The following is a 23,751-nucleotide window of genomic DNA, read 5'->3' as shown; positions in this document are numbered from 1 at the left end:
GCAAGATTGACTATAACCCAAAATAACAACTAGTTGTTAATGAGGAGGGGTCAGATAGGGTTGGTTTTTTTTTTTTAAAGATTTTATTTTATTTATTTGACAGAGAGAGAGACAGCTAGAGAGGGAACACAAGCAGGGGGAGTGGGAGAGGGAGAAGCAGGCTTCCCGCTGAGCAGGGAGCCCGATGCGGGGCTCGATCCCAGGACCCTGGGATCATGACCTGAGCCGAAGGCAGATGCTTAATGACTGAGCCACCCAGGCGCCCCTAGATAGGGTTTTATAAGGGAAGCAGGCTTTGTAGAATGAGTAGTCTTTTTTGTAAGCAGCTGTGTTGAGATACAGTTTACATACCTTAAAATTCACCTATTTAAAGTATGCAACTCTATGTTGTTTTTTTTTTTTAGTTTATTCACAGGGTTGTGCAACTCCACAACTATCTAATTTTAGAACATTTTTGTCTCCTTAAAAGAAACTCCATACCCATTAGCCATCACGTCCCACTATCCCCCCCATCTCCCCAGCCCTAGACAACCACTAATCTACTTTGTGTCTTTATAGATTTTTGCCTAAGCTGGACATTTCATATAAATAGAATTTTACAAAACATGGCCTTTTGTGACTGGCCTCTCATGTAGCATCACATGTCCACGGGTCATCCATGTCGTAGAGCGTCAGTACTTCATCCTGTTTCAGTGACAAAAAATATGCCATCGTAAGCGTACTCTCTACATTTTATTCGTTCATTTATCATGTGTTGGATATTTGAGTTGTTTCCATTGTGTGGCTGTTATTATTAGGAATAGTGCCATGAACCTTTGTGTCTAAGTTGTCACGTGGACAGGCGCTTTCCTTTCTCGGGGACATCTGTCCAGCAGTGGCGTTGTTGGGTCAAAGGACCTGCAGGTTGTTTTCCCAAGCAGCTGCAGCACGCAGTGTGTGAGGGTTGCGGTTTCTCCCCGCACCAACACGTGTTACTGTGTGTCTTTTTGATGATACTCATCCTAGTGGGTGTGAAGTGGTGAGAATGGCGCTTTCGCAGGTGGAGAGTGAGGATTCAGGGCTGAAGTTTCAGGCATCAAAGTACAGATTGGTTCCAAGGAACAGAGAATAATCCATGGGATGAGTGGAGAGACGTGGAGAAGGGCTGGCCCTGGGGAGGTGGCTTGATGCCTGATCCTGGGGATCTTGCGTTTCGCAATGATAAAGTATTTGGACTTAGTCCTGTGGGCAGCTTGACTTGGGAAGTGGCTTGACCTGAACCCTATGGTAGAATGATCCACTGTGGCAGCAGAGCAGAAGGTGGAGCGGAGGAATGAGAGATCAGAGGCCAGACGGCCCTAGGAAGCCCACTGTAGCGTTCTAGGAGAGGGGTGATGGGGACGCAGGGGACAGGGTGGAGGGAAATCACAGTTGAATCCGTAAGACTGGCAGCCGATGGCATAAGAAAAGCAGACAACGTGGAAGTTTCTACTTGTTTCTGGTGCAGGTGACGAGCACCACTGACCATAACTGGACGTGCAGGAGGGGAGAGGGGTGGAGCGGTGGGTAATGAACTTGATTTTTAGATCTGTGGTTTGGGGGTGTTTACGGGATGAGTGGGGATGGTCATGGCCTCAGTCTTCATACTTTCTTTGGTCATATGGGCCTCCTAAAAGAATTTTGGAAAACCGTACCACTTGTGTATTTCTAACGTGACACCAAATATTTTTCAGCATGAGTTTTAAATAGAATATGGTCTGTTGTAAATAACATTTTTAAATAAAATTGTTACCTAGCCCTTTTAAATGTATCCAGTAGAATATAAGCATAATAGCAATTTTGTACCTACTTTCACTCATTTAAAAAACACATTAAAATTTTTTAACTTTAAATTTCTTCAAAAATTTCTTTAACAGATATTTTACATCTTTCCTTTTTCTTTTTGAACTCCTATTTCTCTTTCAGTTTCCCCACAGATTTTTATCCTAAGGTAATATGTTTTTATACATGAAGTCTTGTTTCTTACTCTGTCATACTTACCTGCAACAAAAATAGGTAATATAAATTAAAAGTTGTTTTTAAATTTCCCATGCCAAAATTTTCTTCCAGATTGAATTATTATAATCATTAGTTATATATAACTGATCAGAATAGTTTAACTGTATTTTTCAAATTTTAAGCATACATTTTGATTGGGAATGTAATTTAATGAGATAGGACTTCTTTTCAGTTAGCTGATACCTCTGTGGACAAATCAAGACAGTTCATATTTCTTATTTTTATAGATGTAAGCATTGAGAACCATTGCTCACATAAACATGTAGATGGGAATGGAAAGCATTTTATTATAGCAGTAACGCTCAATTATTTGAATTTTTTCTGACGTATATGCCAAAATTACATAATGATCTGTCATCAAAAATTATTTTTAATGATCTGTCAGTTGACAACTTAAGTCCTTTAAATTTTGTGGAAAGCAAAGAATTATAAACTATTTGGCAAAATAAGTCAGATCATTAGTTACTCACTACTTTTTCTGGGAAACATGCTATAAAAATATTTTACCAAGGCTTATCTAATGACCATTAAATATTGTTGTTGCTGGGGCGCCTGGGTGGCTCAGTTGATTAATTATCCAAGTCTTGGTTTTGGCTCAGGTCATGATCTCAGAGTTGTGAGATTGAGCCCTGCGTCAGGCTCTGCACTAGGCATGGAGCCTGCTTGAGATTCTCTCTCCCTCTGCCCTTCCCCCACCAATCAATAAATCAATCAATAAATATTCTTGTTCATCTTTCACTGAAATTAATCTTGTATCCATTATATTCGGAAGAGTTGGGGGAATCAAAATGCTGTTAGTTTCAGTACACCTTTTTAATATATTTTTGACAGGTATTTTTATTGTGGGATATGCTTTTAAATAATAGTTTTACCAAAATTCTGTGGCTACCAGTTAGCTTTTTCAAATACTGGGACATGACTACTATATAACCTGGTTGGCAAAGCCAATGTACATCACGAGACCCATCACCTAAATTAAACTTACTTTCATTTATTTAAAAGGAAAATTCTGACTTGGTTTCTCAATCCACATAAACTCTTTAGTACACATCCCCATGACAACTCTCTCAATTTCAAAAGCAACAAGAGCTGAGCACAAATTGATTCCATTTCCTGACAACGTCACTTAAAATGACATGAGTTTGACACCCTGGACCTAATCATAGTTACCAGGTTAATGTCAGCTGATACAGTGCTCCCTTAGTGAAGATACAGTCTAGAGTCTCAAGCTTTTTAAAAAATAAGATCTTTATTGAGATATAATTGGGGTGCCTGGCTGGCTTAGTCGGTAGAATGTGAGACCCTTGATCTCCAGGTGGTGAGTTCAAGCCCCACATTGGGCATAGAGCCTTCTTAAAAAAAAATAAGAGAGAGGGAGATAATTGACACATCATAAAATTCACTCATTTAAAGGTTAGCATTTGGGGCACCTGGGTGGCTCAGATGGTTAATTGTCTGCCTTCGGCTCAGGTCATGATCCTGGGGTCCTGGGATCGAGCCCCACATCAGGCTCCTGGCTCAGCAGGGAGCCTGCTTCTCCCTCTCCCTCTGCCTCTCCCCCTGCTCATGCTCTCTCTCTCTGTGTATCTCTGTGCCTCAAATGAATAGATAAAATCTTTAATTGGGCGCCTGGGTGGCTCAGTTGGTTAAGCGACTGCCTTCGGCTCAGGTCATGATCCTGGAGTCCCTGGATCGAGTCCCGCATCGGGCTCCCTGCTCGGCGGGGAGTCTGCTTCTCCCTCTGACCCTCCCCCCTCTCATGTGCTTGCTCTCTCTCATTCTCTCTCTCTCAAATAAATAAATAAAATCTTTTAAAAATAAATAAATAAATAAATAAATAAATAAATAAATAAATAAAATCTTTAAAAAAAATAATAATAATAAAGGTTAGCATTTGGGGGGGATTGTCTTTTCACAAAGTTATGCAGCCATCCCCCAAATCTAAGCGTAGAACGTTTTCATCACCCCAAAAAGAAACCTGGAACTTGTTAGCGGTCACTCCCCATGCTCCCCTTCTCGTGTGTGCCCATTGGCTTTCCCTGAGCAGAGTTTTCTCAAGGCTTATCCATGTTCCCACACGTATCAGTACTGGGTTCCTTAAGGCTGAATAATCTTCCATCGTATGGGCATTCCGGGTTTATTTATACATTCATCAGTTGATGGGACCTTTCTCTGACTGGAATATTTGGTAATTCCAGACGTCCCATTTTCCAACAGACCAAGTAAGACAAACTCTAAGCCTCTGTTTACGTTCTCATCGTAGCAAACTGTGTACAGCTGCTTTTAGCCAGGGGCCCATGTGCTGGGTTCAGCGGGCCTTTTGCAGCTTTGTGGTTTTGAGTTTGAGGTCGGCAGCTTTATTTCCTAATCTCATGTCATTTTATTATTTTTAGTAATTTGTTTGACTAAGTTAACATTTCTAAGGTGTTTTTTTAAATTATGACACACATATTAAAAATTTTTCAGATTGGGGCTCCTGGGTGGCTCAGTCATTAAGCGTCTGCCTTCAGCTCAGGTCATGGTCCCAGGGCCCTGGGATCGAGCCCCGCATCGGGCTCCCTGCTCAGCGGGAGGCCTGCTTCTCCCTCTCCCACTCCCCCTGCTTGTGTTCCCTCTCTCGCTGTGTCTCTCTCTGTCAAATAAATAAATAAAATCTTTAAAAAAAATTTTTTTTTCAGATTCTGTGCCAGTTTTTGATAACCGCTTTATTGAAATGTAATCCACATACCATACAATTCACCTATTTAAAGTGTACAATTCAATGGGTTTTAGTGAGTTTTACCACAATCAATTTTAGAACGTCTTCCTCACCCTGCAAAAACACCCATGTCCGGTAGTCGTCACTGCCCCTCCCCCACACCCCGCCGGCCCACGGCAACCTCTAATCCACCTTCTGTTTCTAGATCTGCCTGTTTTGGATATCTCATACAAATGAAATCACCCGATCCGTGGTCTTCTCTAACTGGCTTCTTAACATGATGTTTTCAAAGTTTATTGCTGAATAATAGTCCATCGTATGGGTGTGGCCCATTTTATTTATTGGTGAATATTGGGGTTGTCTCCATTTTTGGCTCTTATGACTAATGCTAAAATATATGTTCACACACAGGTGTTTGTGTGGACCCCTGTCTTCCTTTCTCGTGAGCACGCACGCAGGAGTGAAGTGCACATTTGTAGGGTGACTCTCTTTTTCACCTTCTGCAGAACTGCCAGGCTGTTTTCCAAAGGAGCTGCACCGTTTCCCATTCCTACCAGCAGAGTTCTCGTGCCCCCTGCACTTGATATTGTCTCTTTTTTGACCCAGACCTTTTTTTAAAAAAAATACATAAAACACTGTTCTGAAATTAAAGCATAGTGTAAAATGTAGGGAAAGGTAACAAGGCCATTCTTGTCTGTAGGCATTTCAGCATTTGTGTGGGTAGGGAGACTCACGCACCATTCCCAATGTAAGCCCAAAGCATCTCAAATTATTTTAAAGACCATCTACATCATTTGTATACCTGAGCAGTTCTTTTTATGCCATCATTCTGTCAGGACTGTGGTTTTCTTTGCTGCAACAGTGATTGTAAGTAATTGACTGAGAACAATCGATCGAAGTCGTCTGTCGACGGATCAGTCCTTTACCTACTGCTTTTTCTTGCCACAACCCGCTACACGTTCCTCTGCCATTTCCAGCCCTAGAAAAGAGCTCTCAGGGTTTGGTGCATATAAATAGCAAAAGAGGGATGGTTTCAAAGGATTGGTTAACAGACATCTCACAAGACTCTTAGAGCAAGATATCCTGTGACAGTAGCCAGCTATGCAAGAAGCAACATCGTAAGGTGAAAATCATCTCCACTCCCACCACTTTGCTCTCGGTGTATCTGAAATCAGAATATCCCAGCAAGGGCCAGCGTACTTCATTCCTCGTGTCACACTTTACTCCCAGCAGAAATTTGTAAAACCCTTACAAGACAAGAAGCCCTACCAAGGGTTTCTGGTACTTTGATTAAAGAAAGTTTCAGGGGCACCTGGGTGGCTCAGTTGGTTGAGCATTGGACTCTTTTATTTTTTTTTTTTTTAAGATTTTATTTATTTATTTGACAGAGAGAGAATGAGAGAGAGAGCACATGAGAGTGGGGAGGGTCAGAGGGAGAAGCAGACTCCCTGCCGAGCAGGGAGCCCGATGCGGGACTCGATCCCGGGACTCCAGGATCATGACCTGAGCCGAAGGCAGTCGCTTAACCAACTGAGCCACCCAGGTGCCCCGAGCATTGGACTCTTGATTTCAGCTCAGGTCATGATCTCAGGGTCGTGGGATCGAGCCCAGCGTCGGGCTCCACACTGTGCATGGAGCCTGCTTAAGATTCTCTCTCTATCTCCCCCACCTCTCCACCCCTGCTTATGCATGCACACTCTCTTTTCAGAGATTATTTATTTATTTATTTATGAGATAGATAACGTCGGGGGGGAGGGTGCGGTGAAGAGCAGAGGGAGAGGGACAAGCAGATTCCGTGCTGAACACAGAGCCCAATGTAGGGCTCGATCCCACGACCCTGAGATTGTAACCTCAGCCAAAATCAAGAGTTGGACGCTTAACCAACTGAGCCATCCAGGCGCTTCCCCCGCCTTAAAAAAAAGAAAAGATAAAGTTTCAGCTGCACCCATAATTATATTCAGTTTGTTCCGTGTGGTGTCCTGGAGGTTTTTACTGCCAGACCAGTGCTCGGTTGTGAGGTTCAGAATGGGTGAAAAGTGGGGTTTGTTTGTTTTTAGAAAGTGAGGGGACAGTTGTAAAAGGGAGAGGCGGGGCAGGGGTGACAAGCAGGATGTCGGGACTGCAGGGGCACCCTCAGATCAGTCTTCTGGGAGAAAATACACGTGAAAATGGAGGATCTGCAAATTGATTCCTTTACAGTTGTCTTTGCTTATGTACCTTTAGAAAGTCTTTGTGAACCCTTGGGGGACGCATACCCCAGTTTCAGACCACTGATTTAAAAAGAAGTTGGACTGTCGTTTAGAACTCTAAGGTCTGAGCAGGGGACGGAAGTTGGGGCATGTGGGGACGACACTTGGGTGCTGCTTAAAGCGGCAAGTGGGGTCCCCAAAGAAGGTGACGGGGAGAAGAGAAGGAGCCAGATGCTGGGGAGTGGTCCCCACTTAAGGAGTAAGCAAAGGAAGAAGACAAGGAGACAAATTAAAGGAGCAAGGGGGGCACGTCCATGGACTGTGAACTTGTCCGTGCCCGTAGGGGGTTTCTGTGCGGAGTGACAGAGAGGTCAGAGAGAATGAGGTCTGCACAAAGACCCATGCGCACGCCGCATGCAGCAGGAAGGTGACCACTCCCTGCTGCGTGGCCTTCTTGCCTGCGTAGCAGTCCCTTCACGCACACGCTGCCCTCCACATACAAGCCATTCTTCTGTCCTCAAACCAGATGAGCTTACCCTACCACTGGCAACAAAACCTGGACCCGACCAGCTTGGATTCAGGTACAAAGACAGAAAGCCAGTGGTTTTATTCCCCATCTTCCTTCTCTCTGAGCCCCACCCCCCTGTATGTAGGCATCCTCCTTAACCGTGGGTTATTACAGTTACGGTCTCTTTCTTTTCTTCCATCCACATGGGCACTGACATGTCTTTATGCTCTAACCTTAACTGTTCTGCAGTGTTACCTCTCCTTCCTGTGGAGATGTTGGGACCTGGGGTAGTGGGGGGTCCCTGCAGGGCCAAGGACCCTGTAACAATCCCCTCACCTTTCTTTACGTTTTTTTTTTTTTAATAAAGATTTTATTTATTTATTTATTTATTTGACAGAGAGAGCACAAGTAGGCAGAGTGGCAGGCAGAGGGAGAAGCAGGCTCCTCGCTGAGCAGGGAGCCCGATGCAGGACTCAATCCCAGGACCCTGAGATCATGACCTGAGCCAAAGGCAAATACTTCACTGACTGAGCCACCCAGGCGCCCCTGTTTAGTTTTAAAAGCCTGGATAGAACAATTTTGGCAGAATGGTAATGGCAAAAGCTAGAATGGAGGTGCCGAGAATTGGAATTGGATGTACGGTTAGTTGGTTGGGGGCCTAAGTGTCTTCTGAGAAACTTGCCATTGGAGGGAAAGAGATGAGGTGCCAGCCACAGTGGAATATAGGGTCCAGAGGAGCTTCTGTTGCTTTTAGGATTGGTGGTCCTATAGAACATACTCAGACAAAAGGGAAGAATTCGTGGAAGAGACTGAAATACAAGAGAGGAGAGAGTGGAGAAAAGCTCCCTAAGGAAGTGGGAGGGAGGAAGTGGGCCACCAAGAGCAAAGGGCCATCGAAAGGGGAGTGCGTCTGTCTCTGACTCAGCCACATCCCCTTTGGGGCTTAGAGCAGAGGACGGTGACCCATGATGTGTAGGGCGTGAGCTCCCACTGCCGCCCTGCCATCAGCTCTTCGTGTACACAGTCAAAACTTGGGAACGCCGGTGGCCTAAAGACGTGTGTTTTCTCTGATTTTCTTAATCTTTTAAATAATGTTTTGGCTGGCTCTGCTTGTCAACCTCGTCCTGGTGACTGGGCTCCCAACTCACCTATCTTTCTACACATTCTCTTCTACAGCCCTCCAGATTCCTTGTCATCTCATCCATAGACATTTGCTCCTTATCCCCGTTCTGTCCACAAACCCTTCACCTGACTTCCATTCCAGGGTTCTGTTACGCAAGCTGCCGGTGGTCGTATTCAGCTTGAGATGGCTTGATAATTAGGTTGGCATAGTGGAAAATCAGTGTTTAATGTGTGAAGGTGGCTAAAACTGTATTTTCTTACAATAACAAAATTTTATGTTTGGGACTTCTAGGTTCAGCATGAGCTTTAACAGACATAATCTGAAATACTACGTGTTACCGAAAAAACCCAAGAAGGTGGCATTTGATTGCTTAGAATGGATCAGAAAGCATCACCCAAGTGAGTACAGCCATGTGACAGATTATGTCCAGAAGTAATAAATGTCTTTTTATTACCACAATAGAATATATCAATGTGGGCGCCTGGGTGGCTCAGTCGGTTAAGCGACTGCCTTCGGCTCAGGTCATGATCCTGGAGTCCCGGCATCGAGTCCCGCATCAGGCTCCCTGCTCGGCAGGGAGTCTGCTTCTCCCTCTGACCCTCCTCCCTCTCATGCTCTCTGTCTCTATCTCATTCTCTCTCTCAAATAAATAAATAAAAAATCTTTAAAAAAAAAAAAGAATATATCAATGTGCATATTAAACATTTCTTTTTTCGTTATAATAGCACTAACTAGCTATTTATAGAACAGAATATTGCAACTCTCTCAATCCTGGAAATTATAAAATCGCATTTGGTTTGATAACAATAAACCCTAAGAAAAAGTATATGAAATATTCCCTCCTACACAGCCGTGTTATAATTCACGGTTTCAGTGTCTCTCCTTTGGCTTCTGTTGGTATGAATTACACCGATCTCTATGTTAGGGCCTTCTCCCAAGAGTGCCTCTGAGTTCTGTTAACTAAAATGAGATCCTGAAATGCCTGGTAGTTTTCCATGTAACCCCTTTTCTACTTTCCCGCAGAGAATTGTTTCTGTTAACCACCTCTGTTTCATTTTTTGAAAACTAGTATACATGTTTGCAGGGCGCCTGGCTGGCTCCATAGGAGCAAGCGACTCTTGATCTCGGGGTCGTGAGTTCGAGCCCCACGTTGGGTGTAGAGATCACCTTTTTTTTTTTTTTTTAAGATTGTATTTGTTAGAGAGCACGAGCGGGGGGGGTGGGCAGAGGGAGAGGAAGAAGCAGACTCCCCACTGAGCAGGGAGCCTGATGCGGGACTTGATCCCACGACCCTGGGGTCATGACCCGAGCCAAAGGCAGACACTTAACTGACTGAGCCACCCAGGTGCCCTGGAGATCACTTTAAAAAAAAAATAAAATCTTAAAAAAATTATTATATGTGTTTGTTTGAACAAATCAAACGATGCAGGGATAGACTAAGAAGTCATCCACGATCTCCCTCCCAGGCCTCCTTCTCCCAAGCAGAGAACGTAGACAGCTTGTCTGTCTATACCTTTGGCTCTGCCAAGGAGAGAGGACTTTTTCTTTCATAACTTTCGTTTTGTGACTCTAGAAACAGTACATATAATACGTGTTCACTGAAGAAAAACCGTGAAAGCAACAAGAAGAAAGGAGCAAAAGGCAAAGCTTATCTCAAGACAAGTCACCGTTACCGTTCAGGGTTTATTTCCTTCCAGCAGTTGTGTGCATTTTTCTTTCCATTAGCATACTGTGTCTACAGCTTTCCTACCCTTAACCTGTTTTATATCTTGAGCATTTTCATGGGTTTTTTTTAAAACTTAGAAATCACGTGAAAAGTTTCAGTATATCTTATTTCATAATGTCCTTTCTTAATTTCCTAATGTTGGCCATTAAAATTTTTCTAATTTTCAAAAGGAGAAACAAAACTTTTCGTAGAAATCCTTGTACCACTTATTTCCTAGATTAGTTTCCTAGAAGGAAACTGAATCAAAAGCTAGAAGCATTTGTAAGGCTGATATGTGCTACTACACACTTTCCACAGCGTTTGTGTAAGGGTCCCCTCCCATGTTACCGCCCATGTGAAGTAGAGCCCGGGCTTCGTCCAGGTCCACCCCAGGAGCCATTCGGGGGACAGAACAAAAGGTCACATCTTGTGATTTCCCGTACACGTGAACTCCTTGCTTAAATTACTCTGTGTGACCCCGCTCTACTCTAAGAAGACTATGGAGGTCTGCTTGTGGTTTGTTTATTTCTAAGAACATAATGAGGGGCACCTGGGTGGCTCAGCTGGTTCAGCGTCCCACTCTTGGATCTCGGTTTGCAGCTTGATCTCGGGGCCGTGGGTTCGAGCCCCGCATTGGGCTCCGCGCTGGATGTGGAGCCTACTTAAAAAAAAAAGAACATGACAAAAATTGTGTTGTTATTTATGTCAAAAGCTCTCATTTCTCAGTACTGTTTTGGTTTCTTGGCAGGTGACTCCGGGATAATCTACTGCCTCTCCAGACGAGAATGTGACACCATGGCTGACACTTTACAGAAAGATGGTCTCGCTGCGCTTGCTTATCACGCCGGCCTCAGTGATTCTGCCAGGGATGAAGTACAGCACAAGTGGATTAATCAGGATGGCTGCCAGGTAACATTTTTTTAAATAAACAAATAAAGGAAATAATCTTTTATAGTATGTGAACACGCTTGTACAGGCTGGATGAAAATTGTTTTTACTTTTAAAGACTGCAAACATCAAAATAAGACTGAAATTTAAAAACAGATCTTTTTGAGACTTCTTAAGTTGCTTTTTCTTTCTTAAATAAAAAAGATTTTTTTTTATTCAGTTGTAATTTACATGCCATAAAATTTGCCCTTTCAAAGTTTACAAGTTAGTGGGTTTTAGTATATTCACAAGGTTGTGCAAACATCACCACTGTCTGATTCCAGAATATCTCATCATCCCCGAAAGAAACTCCATACCCTTTAGCATCCACTCCCCAGTCCCTGGCAACCACTAATGGAACCACTGCTGTTCTGTCTCTATAGATTTGGCAACCTCTATAGATTTGGCAACCTTTACATTTCATATAAATGAAATTATACAGTATGTGTTCTTTTGTGACTGTTTTATTTAGCATAATGTTTTTAAGACACTGTGTATCTCTTTGTACACCAGATAACATTCCATGGTATGGATATATCCTAGTTTGTTACCCATTCATCAGTTGGTAGACATTTAGTTGCACCCACTTTCTGGCTATTATGAATAATGCTTCTGTGAGCATCTGTGTACATGTTTTTTTTTTTTTTTTTTAAGATTTTATTTATTTATTTGAGAGAGAGAATGAGAGAGAGAGCACATGAGAGGGGGGAGGGTCAGAGGGAGAAGCAGACTCCCCGCCGAGCAGGGAGCCCGATGCGGGACTCGATCCCGGGACTCCAGGATCATGACCTGAGCCGAAGGCAGTCGCTTAACCAACTGAGCCACCCAGGCGCCCCTGTGTACATGTTTTTGTATGAACATGTTTTCAGTTCTCTTGGGTAGATACCTAAGAGTGGAATTGCTTAGTCATATGGTAACTCTCTGTTTAACTTTTTGAGGAACTACCAAACTGTTTTCCAAAGCAGCTACAGAATTTTACATTCCTACCAGTGATGTATGAGGTTCCAGTGTCTCTGACTTCTTATTATTACTACTTTTTTTTTGTTTTTTTTTTTAACTATATCCATCCTAGGGGATGTGAAGTGGCATCCCACTGTGATTTTAATTTGCGTTTCCCTAATAACTAATTGTGTTGAGATGTCTGAGATGACAGATTTGTCACCCAAGTGGATCAAGAGGGAGGAAGCTAAGAACACTCTAGGCATCCCGTACGGTGGCAGGTGCCAGCCTTGGATAGATCTTTCTAAATACAAGGATGAATTTGAGAAAAATGACTAATAACTTTTTTTTTTAGCCTGTGAAGTTTTCAGTTCATAAAAAGAGAAATTACTCCAAAGATTCAATGGAAAAATATCTCTCAAAATTATTTTGTAACAGAAAACAGGAGAAAATCTTAGAGGATATTAGCCTAGTGTCCTTGGAAAGATGTCAGAATACCTGGCGTATATGAACTAGAAGTACTTTGCCATAAGAAGATCACAGGCTGAGATGAAGGCACAAATAAAAATGCAGTTTATCTAGATAAGAAAATGCACAAAAGGCAAAAAAACAAGTAGGATCACTATCAAGACATAAATGGTTCAACTCGGTGCAGACATCTGCATCAGTCAGGTAGTGAATAACTTGAAAATGTCAGCCTAAGAATAATCATTGTATCCTAGGAAGAAATGAAGGTGGCTGAAGTAGCTAAAGTAGTCAGATGTGTTCTAAATGAATACATAACAAATATTTAACAAATTTAAAAGCATTATCTCAGAGTCGCTGGGGGAAAACTTACATGTAGACAAAGGTCACCACTTTGTTTGATTTGCAAAGACCTAAAAAATTATATTCACGAAGATACAGAGGTAGGATGCTCTACAAAAAGCAGGCAGGCCTGAGACTGTCCCACTAAATAACAAAAGCAGGAACACACTGTCTTGAATCACAGGAGGGAAGCTTGGGACTGAAGGATTTCACAGCCAGCTCATTGTCACAGCTGTTGGGCCCAACAGGAAGGCACTTTCAGATTCGTCAAGTCCAGAAACGCATCACCAGCTTATCTTCACTCAAGTAATGACAGATGCCAGTCTTCCCTAATTTGTATATTGAATAAGCAAAATTCTAGTAGGTTTTTTTTTCTTTGATACACTTTTTCTAAAGTTTGCCTGGAAGAATATTCAAGTTAAAATAACTGAAAGAATTTGGCAAGAAAATGAAAACACATGAACATTGATTTTTGCAGTACATTGCAGACAGTTCAGTGACACAGAAATCCAGAATTAGGAAGGAAAACATGTAAAACGGGGTGCCTGGGTGCTAGTCAGTTGAGCATCCAACTCTTGGTTTCTAGATCGTAAGATCAAGCCCCGCATAGGGCTCCGTGCTCAGGGCAGAGTCTGCTTGAGATCCTCCCTCCCTCCCTCTCTCTCCCCGCACCCCGAAAAAAATAAATAAATCTTAAAAAAAAAAAAAAAAAGGAAAACATGTAAAAACAATATGTGGCAAGGATGCATTGAAAAGTAATGAGGAGGGGCGCTGGGTGGCTCAGTCGTTAAGCGTCTGCCTTCAGCTCAGGTCATGATCCCAGGGTCCTGGGATCGAGCCCCGCATCGGGCTCCCTGCTCAGGGGGAAGCCTGCTTCTCCCTCTCCCACTGCCACTCCCCCTGCTTGTGTTCCCTCTCTCACTGTGTCTCTCTGTCAAATAAATAAATAAAATCTTTAAAGAAAAAGAATGAAGAAAGGAGGATGATCCAGCCAGTGGTACCACTTACCTGCTGGGGGGAATCATTTTGGATCCTCTTATCAAAATTAATTACAGGTAAATAAAAGTATTGTTTTTTGTTTTGTTTTTTAGATTTTATTTATTTGATAGAGACAGTGAAAGAGGGAATACAAGCAGGGGGAGTGGGAGAGGGAGAAGCAGGCTTCCCCCTGAGCAGGGAGCCCGATGCGGGGCTCGATCCCAGGACCTTGGGATCATGACCTGAGCCGAAGGCAGATGCTTAACGACTGAGCCACCCAGGTGCCCCAGAAGTATTGGTATTTTTAAATGTATGAACTCTGGCTGGAAGAGAACCCAAGCTTAAAAAGAGCTCAAAAGGAAGTAATTGCTAGAAATGATTAAAAATCTAAATAACTAAACACTTCTATATCGATGAACAAAATTGAAGGCAATAGCAAATAAAAAACAACTAGGGAAATAATGTCTTCTGCAAATAAAACATCCCAAAACTTTGGTGAGAAAAACATGAGTCTCAAATAGTAAATTATCCCAGGCTATCAAGAGACATCGAAAAGGAGCCACAAAAGGCTAAGTAGAATTGTTTTTCAAAGTGCAACTTTGCTAATTATTAAAGGAATCCAAACTTAAAACAGTGAGAGACCATTTTCACCTCTGTATCAGCAAACTTTTATTACCTGTTGGGGACGGTGCTATAAGAGGCGATTTCCTGCAATGTTCCTGAGAGCCTTTCTGGAAAAGAAGATGGCAGACTGTTATAGGAGCCTCAGATCTGAAACGCACGTGTGGAATTTACATCAGTGTTTGTTTATGGGTTTTTGGTTTTTTTTTTAATTGAAGTATAGCTGATGTATACAGTATTATATTACTTTCAGGTGTACAATATAGTGATTCAACAATACTGTACATTACGAAATGCTCGCCACAGTAATTGTACCAACTACTTAGCACCATACAAAGTTATTACAATATCATTGACTGTATGGTAGTATTATGTTTTTTTTAAGATTTTATTTATTTATTTATTTGAGAGAGAATGAGAGAGAGAGAGAGAAACAGCATGAGAGGGGAGAGGGTCAGAGGGAGAAGCAGGCTTCCCACTGAGCCGGAGCCCGATGCGGAACTCGATCCCAGGACTCCGGGATCATGACCTGAGCCGAAGGCAGTCGCTTAACCAACTGAGCCACCCAGGCGCCCTGATAGTATTATTTTTAATACTAAGTAGCTTAAATGTCCTGAGAGAGTGACTGGGTACATTATAGTGCGTTCCTGGCATTGAAAATGGTTTATAAAGAATTTCATAATGATATGAAAATGTTCAGATGTCAATGATGGAGAAACATAGGGACAAATAGAACCTAAATGAGTGAAATCTCAACCATAAGAAAGAAAATTGAGAGGCACCTGGGTGGCGCAGTCAGTTAAGCGTCTGACTCTTGGTTTTGGCTCAGGTCGTGATCTTGGGGTCTTGGGATTGAGCCCCACATTGGGCTCTGCATTCAGTGCAGAGTCGGCTTGAGACTTTCACCCTCTGTCCCTCCCCACTGCTCTCTCTAGCTTTCTCTCAAATAAATAAGTAAATCTTTAAAAAAAAATTAAAAAGAAAATTAATAGAAAAATAGATGAGAAAAAAAGAAAAACTAATTCTTTTCAAGTTCTTTAAATCTTTTTGTATAGTATAAACATTCTACAATATCAATGCACACATACATACATACCTGTATATATGTATATAAAACACTTTGATCAAAAATACAGTTCAAGAAAATGGGTGAGTTTTTGTTTCTGTTTTCAGACTAATCCTCGCAGTCAAGATATAATTATACAGTCACTGGACAACCTTGATCTTGTTAGATTTGTAAGATAGAATAAAACTTCATTGTTTTTCTTCACGAAGAGATGATTATAGTCTGAAGTTTCAAAAGCAGCACAGAAATAAGGAAGTAACAGCTCGACTAAGCCGGTTTTCCCAGTGACAAGAAGTAAAGGCTTTCAAGGGGGAGCTGGCTTTGGGCTTGCCTCACTGGGAGCCCGCACACTGCCTCACGGCCGAGGCCCCCCCGACCTGGGGAGCCACACCCGCACCCCCGCTTCTTGGACGGCTGCGGGCTGCCCACACCTCCCTGCACCACCTCTCACCTGCTCTCCACCACTAGAGGCTCCAGTAGACTTTCTCTTTTCCAAGGACACTTCCTTCGATCAAAGTGCCCTAAATTTGGAGGGCTGACTGGCCTGTAGCTCAGGCCGCAGCTGCCCCCAGCACTGCCGAGCACACCCGTTCGCTGGCCATTTCTCCACCGCCTGCACTTGCTTGCCCTGGTGCTCAGTCACCGAGACCACGTCCTCAGCCTCAGTGTGGCTGCCAGGTAGTTCAGTTGCTTTTGAAATACTGTTCTTGCAGTTGCTACTTATTTTCTTGAGAGCTAAAAAAAAAAAAAAGTCTTGCACCTTTATTTGTATAATATAATCTTGCCTGGAGATGTAATGTTTTTGTCTGGGTTAATAAGTCCTACGTTTGCAACGGAAATGGACATTCTTGAAAATGATTTTTTTTTTTTTTTTTTTACTAAAAGCGGAGTTATGAAGCTCCTGAAATTTAACTGTCACCTTGCTTGTCCTAAGTAATTTGCATAGGCCAAGATCCACAGTCTCCAGTCTTTTTTTCTAGTATAAGCACCTCTCAGACTTTCACCCACGTGAGTTCCAATGAAAATTTCACAAGTTTTTACTTTGAAATCAGCTGTTGAGGAAGAGGAGCTGGTGTGTGATCCATCAGCTGCTCCCACTGGGAGCACAGACGGTAAGCGCGGGGGCAGGTGAGAATATGCCACTGCTCCCAGAGCATCAGAGAAACCGGCAGAGGTGACCTCTGGGAGCTCAAGCCCTGGGAACTCTCGTTCCTGACCCTGGCGCTGGATGTCATGGCCGTGTGGACAGTGCCCCTCACGTATCAGAAATGGAAGAGAGCAGGCAGTGGCCGCCCACCAAGACGTCATGGCTCTTGATTCTGGCCCCTTCCATGATACCAAATAACACAAGAAGTGCCTGCCGCCGCAAGCTCCTCTTTACCCTCTCGGGTCTTCAAAGGATTGCAGGTCATCAATAGTAAGACCTCACATTAGTCATGCTAAATAATGGGACCAAGTTAAGATATTAGATTGCTATGTAGAGTGCGCTTTAAAGTAAAATAGAGGGTAGAGCTTTTAGAGGCGCCTGTTACTAAAATGTTCCTTTCTGTCTATTATGAGCCTAAGCGGCTTTTGCTCTTCCATCAGGTTATCTGTGCAACAATAGCATTCGGAATGGGGATTGACAAACCCGACGTGCGGTTTGTGATCCACGCGTCTCTCCCTAAGTCTGTGGAGGGCTACTACCAGGAGTCCGGCAGAGCTGGGAGAGACGGGGAGATATCGCACTGCCTGCTCTTCTATACCTATCATGATGTGACCCGACTGAGGAGGCTCATACTAAGTAAGCTAAGCCCCTGTCCTCTTCAGTCTCCTGATAGAGTCTGCTCCTACCATTGTGGTGCTTTTGCTCCAGCTTTCTTTAAATGGTTATAAAAATATTACATGCTTGTCATGTAAAACTCAAATGATATGGACGTGTGTATACAGACATGTACACGGCAGAAGATGTCCAGACCGTGCCTTGCATACAGTCCTGGCCTAGGAAATAACTCCAGCTGTCGGCTTCCTGTGTATCCTTCCAGATCCAACCTCTGCATGCGTCCTTGCATGTAACACATATTTCAAACATGCAGAAAGGTAGAATGGGAAAAATAACGAACCCTCACATACCACCGGGATAAGAGATAAAACCCCCCATATATCCCTCTCCTACCTCAGCCCTCTACTCCCCCATCAGAGAGAAGCAGTATCTTGTATTTGGTGATTACCCCTGCCATGTGCATATATTTTGCCATTTGTGCTTGGGATTATATTATATGCCTTTGTTACGTACATATAGTTTGTTTTCAGTCTACACTAGGATGGAATTATGACTCCAACTGATACATGTAGTTCAACTACATAGAATTCCATGTCTATTTTTTTAATAAAAGATTTTATATACTTGCCAGAGAGAGAGGGAACACAAGCAGGGGGAGCGGCAGGCAGAGGGAGAAGCAGGCTCCCTTGCTGAGCAAGGAGCCTGATGCGGGACCCAATCCCAAGACCCTGGGATCATGACCTAAGCCGAAGGCAGACGCTCAACTGACTGAGCCACCCGGGCACCCTCCATGTCTGTTTAACCAGTCCTCTTGGAATACGTGCCTAGATTGTTTATTGTTTTTCGTGGTTATCAGCAGTGCAGTATTGAGCACCTTTTGCAGGTATCTCTGGGCATTTGGACAATTGTCTGCATAGGATAAATTTCCAGACTTAAGACTTGCCAGGTCAAAGTGAATACATATTTTAGAATCTTATTATGTCTTTTGCCCACTGTTCTACTAAGTTGTGATAGTTGAATATATTTCCTAAATAAATTTGCTATTTTGAGACCACTTTTGAATGGATCCTGCCAGAGATACTACACATGGGATATGACACTTACCAGGCACTGTGCCAAATATCGGGTCATCTTTTGTACCCACATCCCTAGCTTTTGAGGTAGACTTCATCCCATGGTAAGAGGGAACTTCATTAAGGTTTTGTAACTTGCCTCCAAGAGAGCACGGATGGGCAGCAGCAGTGGTAGGAGTGGGGGGCGGGGGGATGCAGTGGTAGCAGTACTGACAGGTGACATTGCTTGGTACCTGCTGTATACGCTGTCTTAGCTGCTTATCATATCCCCTCATCACAACAGGCCTCCAGGTACTGCTGTTACTCTCATTTCACACAGGAGCACGGCAGATGTAGAGCCAGTAGGTGGCAGAGCCCTGATGGGGCCCAAGTCTATCCAGCCCCCAAAGTCCACGCCCCTTGCGCTCTATCGAGATGATTCTCAGTGAGGGCACCTCGGTGGCTCAGTTAAGCATCTGCCTTCGGCTCAGGCCATGATCCCAGGGTCCTGGGATCGAGCCCCGCATCCGGCTCATTGCTCAGCGGGGAGCCTGCTTCTCCCTCAGACCCTCCCCTCCCTTGTGCTCTCTCTCTCTCTTTGTCTCTCTCTTTCAAATAAAATCTTTTTTTTTTTCTTTTTAAAAATATTTTATTTATTTATTTGAGAGAGAGAGAGCATGAGAGGGGGGAGGGTCGGGAGGGTCAGAGGGAGAAGCAGACTCCCCGCCGAGCAGGGAGCTCGATGCGGGACTCGATCCCGGGACTCCAGGATCATGATCTGAGCTGAAGGCAGTCGCTTAACCAACTGAGCCACCCAGGCGCCCAAATAAATAAAATCTTTTTAAAAAAATAAAAATGAGACTTTTAAACTTAGCATGACCGTTTGTGTTTTTAACAGAACCTATATTGTTAGGTCCAAATAATTCAATAAGCATTTAAGTTTTAAATGCTTAGCAACGTTTTGAAAAAAAGAATAGTCATAAACTAGAAAAAACCATTTTATTTGCATTCTTAAGTAACCTCAGTTGCTTACAAACGGAAAGTATGTGCATGTGATTCTCAAACCTTGAAATTAGATTAGACACTGCCACCCTTATTTCCTGTTTCACATGGATTTTCTGGAGGTACTTGTATTTATCACAACTGCCAAAAGTTCAGTTTCGCAGCGATGGCATTGGAAGGAGTGTAGGGCACCATGTCCTCAGACTGGCAGTTTGGGTGGTGTTCGAATATTGCTGTGTTTCCCTTAAATTTAAAATACCCTGCCAACACCCCCGTGAGTTCACCGCAGCACCCCAGGGCTCCTTGGCACGTGGCTTTGGGACCACTGGCTTAACTACTTGGACCCCAGATACCCAGGGACGTGCCTGGCCCACTGCCGTAATTGCCTGCTCTGCTGACTTGGGACGTCCGGCTAAGGACATGCTTGTCTGATAAATACGGCAAATTTGATTCAGATCTTCATCATCGGGAATCATGCAGATTTGAACGTTTTTTTCAGCTACTCATTTATTCCTATAAAACTAAAAATTTGAGGGATAAACATAAGTACAAGATTGGTCATGATATAGAATGATGTCATACTGATCTATAGTGCTATTAGTAATTTTATTTCATTTAATATTGAAAGTTATATGAATCTATTACAAATATTTCTGTGATATTTTCTTCTGTTTTCCTACTCTAATAAGTATTTTTACTTTGTTCTTTACCTCTTTTAGTGGAAAAAGATGGAAACCATCATACCAGAGAGACTCACTTGAATAATTTGTATAGTATGGTGCATTACTGTGAAAATATAACAGAATGCAGGAGAATACAGCTTTTGGCTTACTTTGGTGAAAATGGATTTAATCCTGATTTTTGTAAGAAATACCCAGATGTTTCTTGTGATAATTGCTGTAAAACAAAGGTAAAATAAGAAAGTTTTAAATTCCTTGTAATTCAGGAAATTGCCAACACTTTAATTTAGCGAAGTTAGATACAAGATACAAGATAACAAAGGTTACCATAAATGGGCCCTCAGGGATTGAACCGGGGAAAGATGGCTTCCTCCCCATAGTAATTTGGAATAGAAAACATTTAATAGTAATTCTGTGGAATAGCTTTTGAATTAGAAGCCTATAAAAAAATATCGTGGACCTATCTAAAATATTGAAGTTATATGTGTGTACTATAGAATATTTTAGAAATATCATTAATCTGTAAATATCCAAAAAGATCAACATGGGCAGGTAGAATATTTAGATTCAATCCCAATATATATTTGAAGTTCTCATTCTGAAGAGTTATAATAACTGGTGTACTGTGTGTTTGAATCAGGTCAATTACATTATACTATAAATTGGTTATTTAAAAACTATAAAGAATTAATGGCAATAGCTTCTAGATGAATTTGCTATCATCTGTCCTAAAAATAACCGTGAGAAGTTGTTAAATTCAATCATTAGGTACTTAATTTTACCTTTCCTGGTAATTCTGTGTTTTAATGTCTCCGTACTTTACAGTTTACAGAGCATTTTCACATTTGATACATTATTTGAAACGCCTGTGCAAGGTGCCGGGGACTCACAAACGAGCCTGTTGCGGGCCAGGTCATAGACGGGAGGGGGGCAGACATACACGTATTCACATGATTGTAATGATGCTGCGTGATAAGCAGTCACAAAGATCCGCAGCACTAGCCAGCGCAGAGGGCGGGGTCTGCAGATTCACGTCCATTTGCACCCCCCACGGCCTGCCCTGCAGACGTTACCAATCAGTATCAGTTCTTGTTTAACAAATACTTGAATGCCTGCTGTGTGGCAGGCACTGTTCTAGGAGATTGAGATGCATCACTGAGCAAAATAAAAAGATCCCTGCCCTTGCGGGGCCTACGTTGTGGCTGAGGGAGGCTGAATACGGACAGTGTAAGGGTCTGTGAAGCTCAGCGGTGTGGGAGCCAGGAGTAGTGGGTGGGATGCAAGCTGCAGGATCAGGTGCGGTGGCCCAGGGAAGTCTTATCACAGAGATGCAGCCAGCCTGAGCAGGGGACACCTGAAAAGGGAGTTAGCTGAGCAGCTCCCTGGACATGGGCATTCTTGGCCCCCAGGTGTAGGGGGCATGCCCGTGCATATGAGGGATAGCAAAGGGAGCGCGTGTAGCTGAGCAGGGCTAAGAGTCAGTCGGGGGGAAAGAGATGACGGGCCAGAGCTGCAGCTGGAGGGGTGGTGTGACTGACCTTCAGCCAAAATGCCTGGGGATGGCCATTTGGCAGGGCAAATCGGCTCAGTTTGGGGTGTTTTGAATTAGATGTATCTGTTAGATTCAGAATTTCTGAAAAGAGGCTTGTGGTACCTACCAGTTTGGGAGTGGTTGGTGTACAGATGGTATTCAGAGCCATAAGAGCAGATGAAATCTTCAGGGGTATAAAGTTAGACCAAAGAGAAGAAAACCAAACCACCGAGTCCTGGGACATTCAGAGATTAAGGAGAAGAGGAGGGACTAGAGAAGGAGACCAAGAAAGAGAATTAGCAAGGTAAGAGGAAAAGCACAAATCCGTACAGAAAGCGTCCCAGGGAGGAGGGAGTGCTTCCGCTAAGCCAGGCAGGAAGGGACTGAGAAGACGTGGCTCGATTTGTTTGACAGTTTCCACAGAGTGGGGCAAACCTGGAGGCGACGAATACAGAGAACTCTTTCAAGTTTTGCTTCAAGGATGATCAGAGAAATGAAACGGCAACTGGCAGGGAAGTAGAGTCAGGAAAAGACAGGAGAAGTAACATCTGTCTGGGCTGATAGGAACATACTTGCATAGGATGAAAAGCTGATGTGTAAGGAAAGGGGAGAACCACTGAAGCAATGTCCTTGAATAGGTGGGGGGGAGGGGGACCTAGTGTGCAAGTCCAGAGATTGGCTTCAGGCAGGAACCGAGAGATTTCATCTGTAAGAGCAGGAGGAGGCAGAAGACCATGTGGGGCATTTGCTGGTGACCGATGTTGTGAGGGAAGTTTGTGAAAGCTCTATGTGGTTGCTTCAGTTTTCTCAGTGAAGTAGCAGGCCAAGTTGTCATCTGACAGTCAGGATAAGAGAGGGGATTGAAGAGAAAGGAGAAAGTGAAGTAGTCTTGTCATCTAGGACAAGGGTCAGCGAACTTTATCTTAAAGGGCCAGAGTGCGTACGGTAGGCTTTGTGGGCCTTAGAATCACAGGCTCTGTCACAAGTACTCAACTCTGCTCTTTTAGCCCAAGAGCAGACATAAACAATAAATACATCGATTTTCCATGGCCGTGTTCCAGTAAATTTGATGTACGGAAACAGGCATCCAGCTCACAGGCCTTAGTGTGCTGACTCCTGTTCTAGAACAGAGGAGTGGGACACCAAGGATGTGTGATGATTACCTGGCTGCGTGAAGGGTCCACTTGAGGTTTGTGGCCATGTGTTGAAAGTGCAGACTTTCCACATGGTTGCATGTGTTTCTCCAGCCAAGGTCTCTGGCTACCGAGGTTTAGGCACAGAATGGTGAAGAGTTGGATCTAGTGTGTATCGTCAAACAACGAATGGGATGAATTGACCTGAGGGCAAAGAAGCTGAAGGTATATGAGGGGTTATGGAATTTAAGCTGAGTTAGGGGAGCATCCGAGGATGGGAGTGAGTGGATAGTCAGGCTCAGTGGCCTGTTGGAATCAGAATATACTAGATGGCACGAGGTGGCTGTCAGAGAATGAAGGGGTTGCTGATTTTAGTGAGGCCAAGGTCGTAGGTGTGACCAAGGGAGTGAGCGGCGGGCATACGTGGAAGATGGGGTCAGTGGGGCAGAGGAGCTCAAGATGCCAGAGGCCAAGATGGGAGGATCATCTGTCTGCTGAGTCACCAAGAATTAAGGCAGGAATGGTGTTGGAGAGAATGACAGAGCACTGTTTCGTGATGGTTCTAGATAGAGCCTCAGAATCACTACTAACTGTTAGAATAAGACAAGAAACCTGTTTGTCTTGAGGTTGTGAGATTGTGGCAGAGGAACAAAGGTTAGAAGGTGAGGAGGCTGCATAGACAGAGGCCAGAAGCATGATGCTGCTTTTGAGAACAATGGCTGGTTAGTATTGCTAGTTTGGAGATCTAGGATGGATGAAAGCAGACAGACCATACAGTTAATGGGGGCTTTAAAAAGTAGGCCGAGTTTGGAGACCAGTGAGGAGATGGAGAAAGGGAACTGACAGGAGATCATTAAAAGGGTTGACTATGACACCAAAGCCCCAAAAGTGATCAGAACTCACAGATTTGCATGGTTGGACAGTGTTTTTGATCCCAGAAATCACCATCCAAGTGACAGAGCACTGTTCTAGAGGGTATGAAGGGTTTGAAAA

General features: G+C 43.4%; 1 protein-coding gene across 3 annotated transcripts in view; it reads left to right on the top strand.

Moving 5' to 3' along the window:
• The window catches only part of BLM (BLM RecQ like helicase), an 88,223-nt gene that overhangs the window by 46,868 nt on the left and 17,604 nt on the right, over positions 1-23,751 (top strand). For all 3 annotated transcript variants that reach the window (XR_004682653.1, XM_035024182.1, XM_035024181.1), the window contains exons 13-16: positions 8,847-8,953; positions 11,009-11,169; positions 17,186-17,381; positions 20,134-20,324. Coding sequence is in view for 2 of the 3 variants with exons in the window: in XM_035024182.1 (XP_034880073.1) it covers positions 8,847-8,953; positions 11,009-11,169; positions 17,186-17,381; positions 20,134-20,324 (655 nt within the window). In the remaining variant the exon portion in view is untranslated. The remainder of the gene's footprint in view (positions 1-8,846; positions 8,954-11,008; positions 11,170-17,185; positions 17,382-20,133; positions 20,325-23,751) is intronic.

This window comes from Mirounga leonina, unplaced genomic scaffold, assembly GCF_011800145.1.
Source record: "Mirounga leonina isolate KUSES-001 unplaced genomic scaffold, KU_Mleo_1.0 Mir_178, whole genome shotgun sequence".
Taxonomy (NCBI): Eukaryota; Metazoa; Chordata; class Mammalia; order Carnivora; family Phocidae; genus Mirounga; species Mirounga leonina.
The sequence above is the reverse complement of the archived record's forward strand: the minus strand, read 5'-3'. Positions and strand labels throughout refer to the sequence as shown.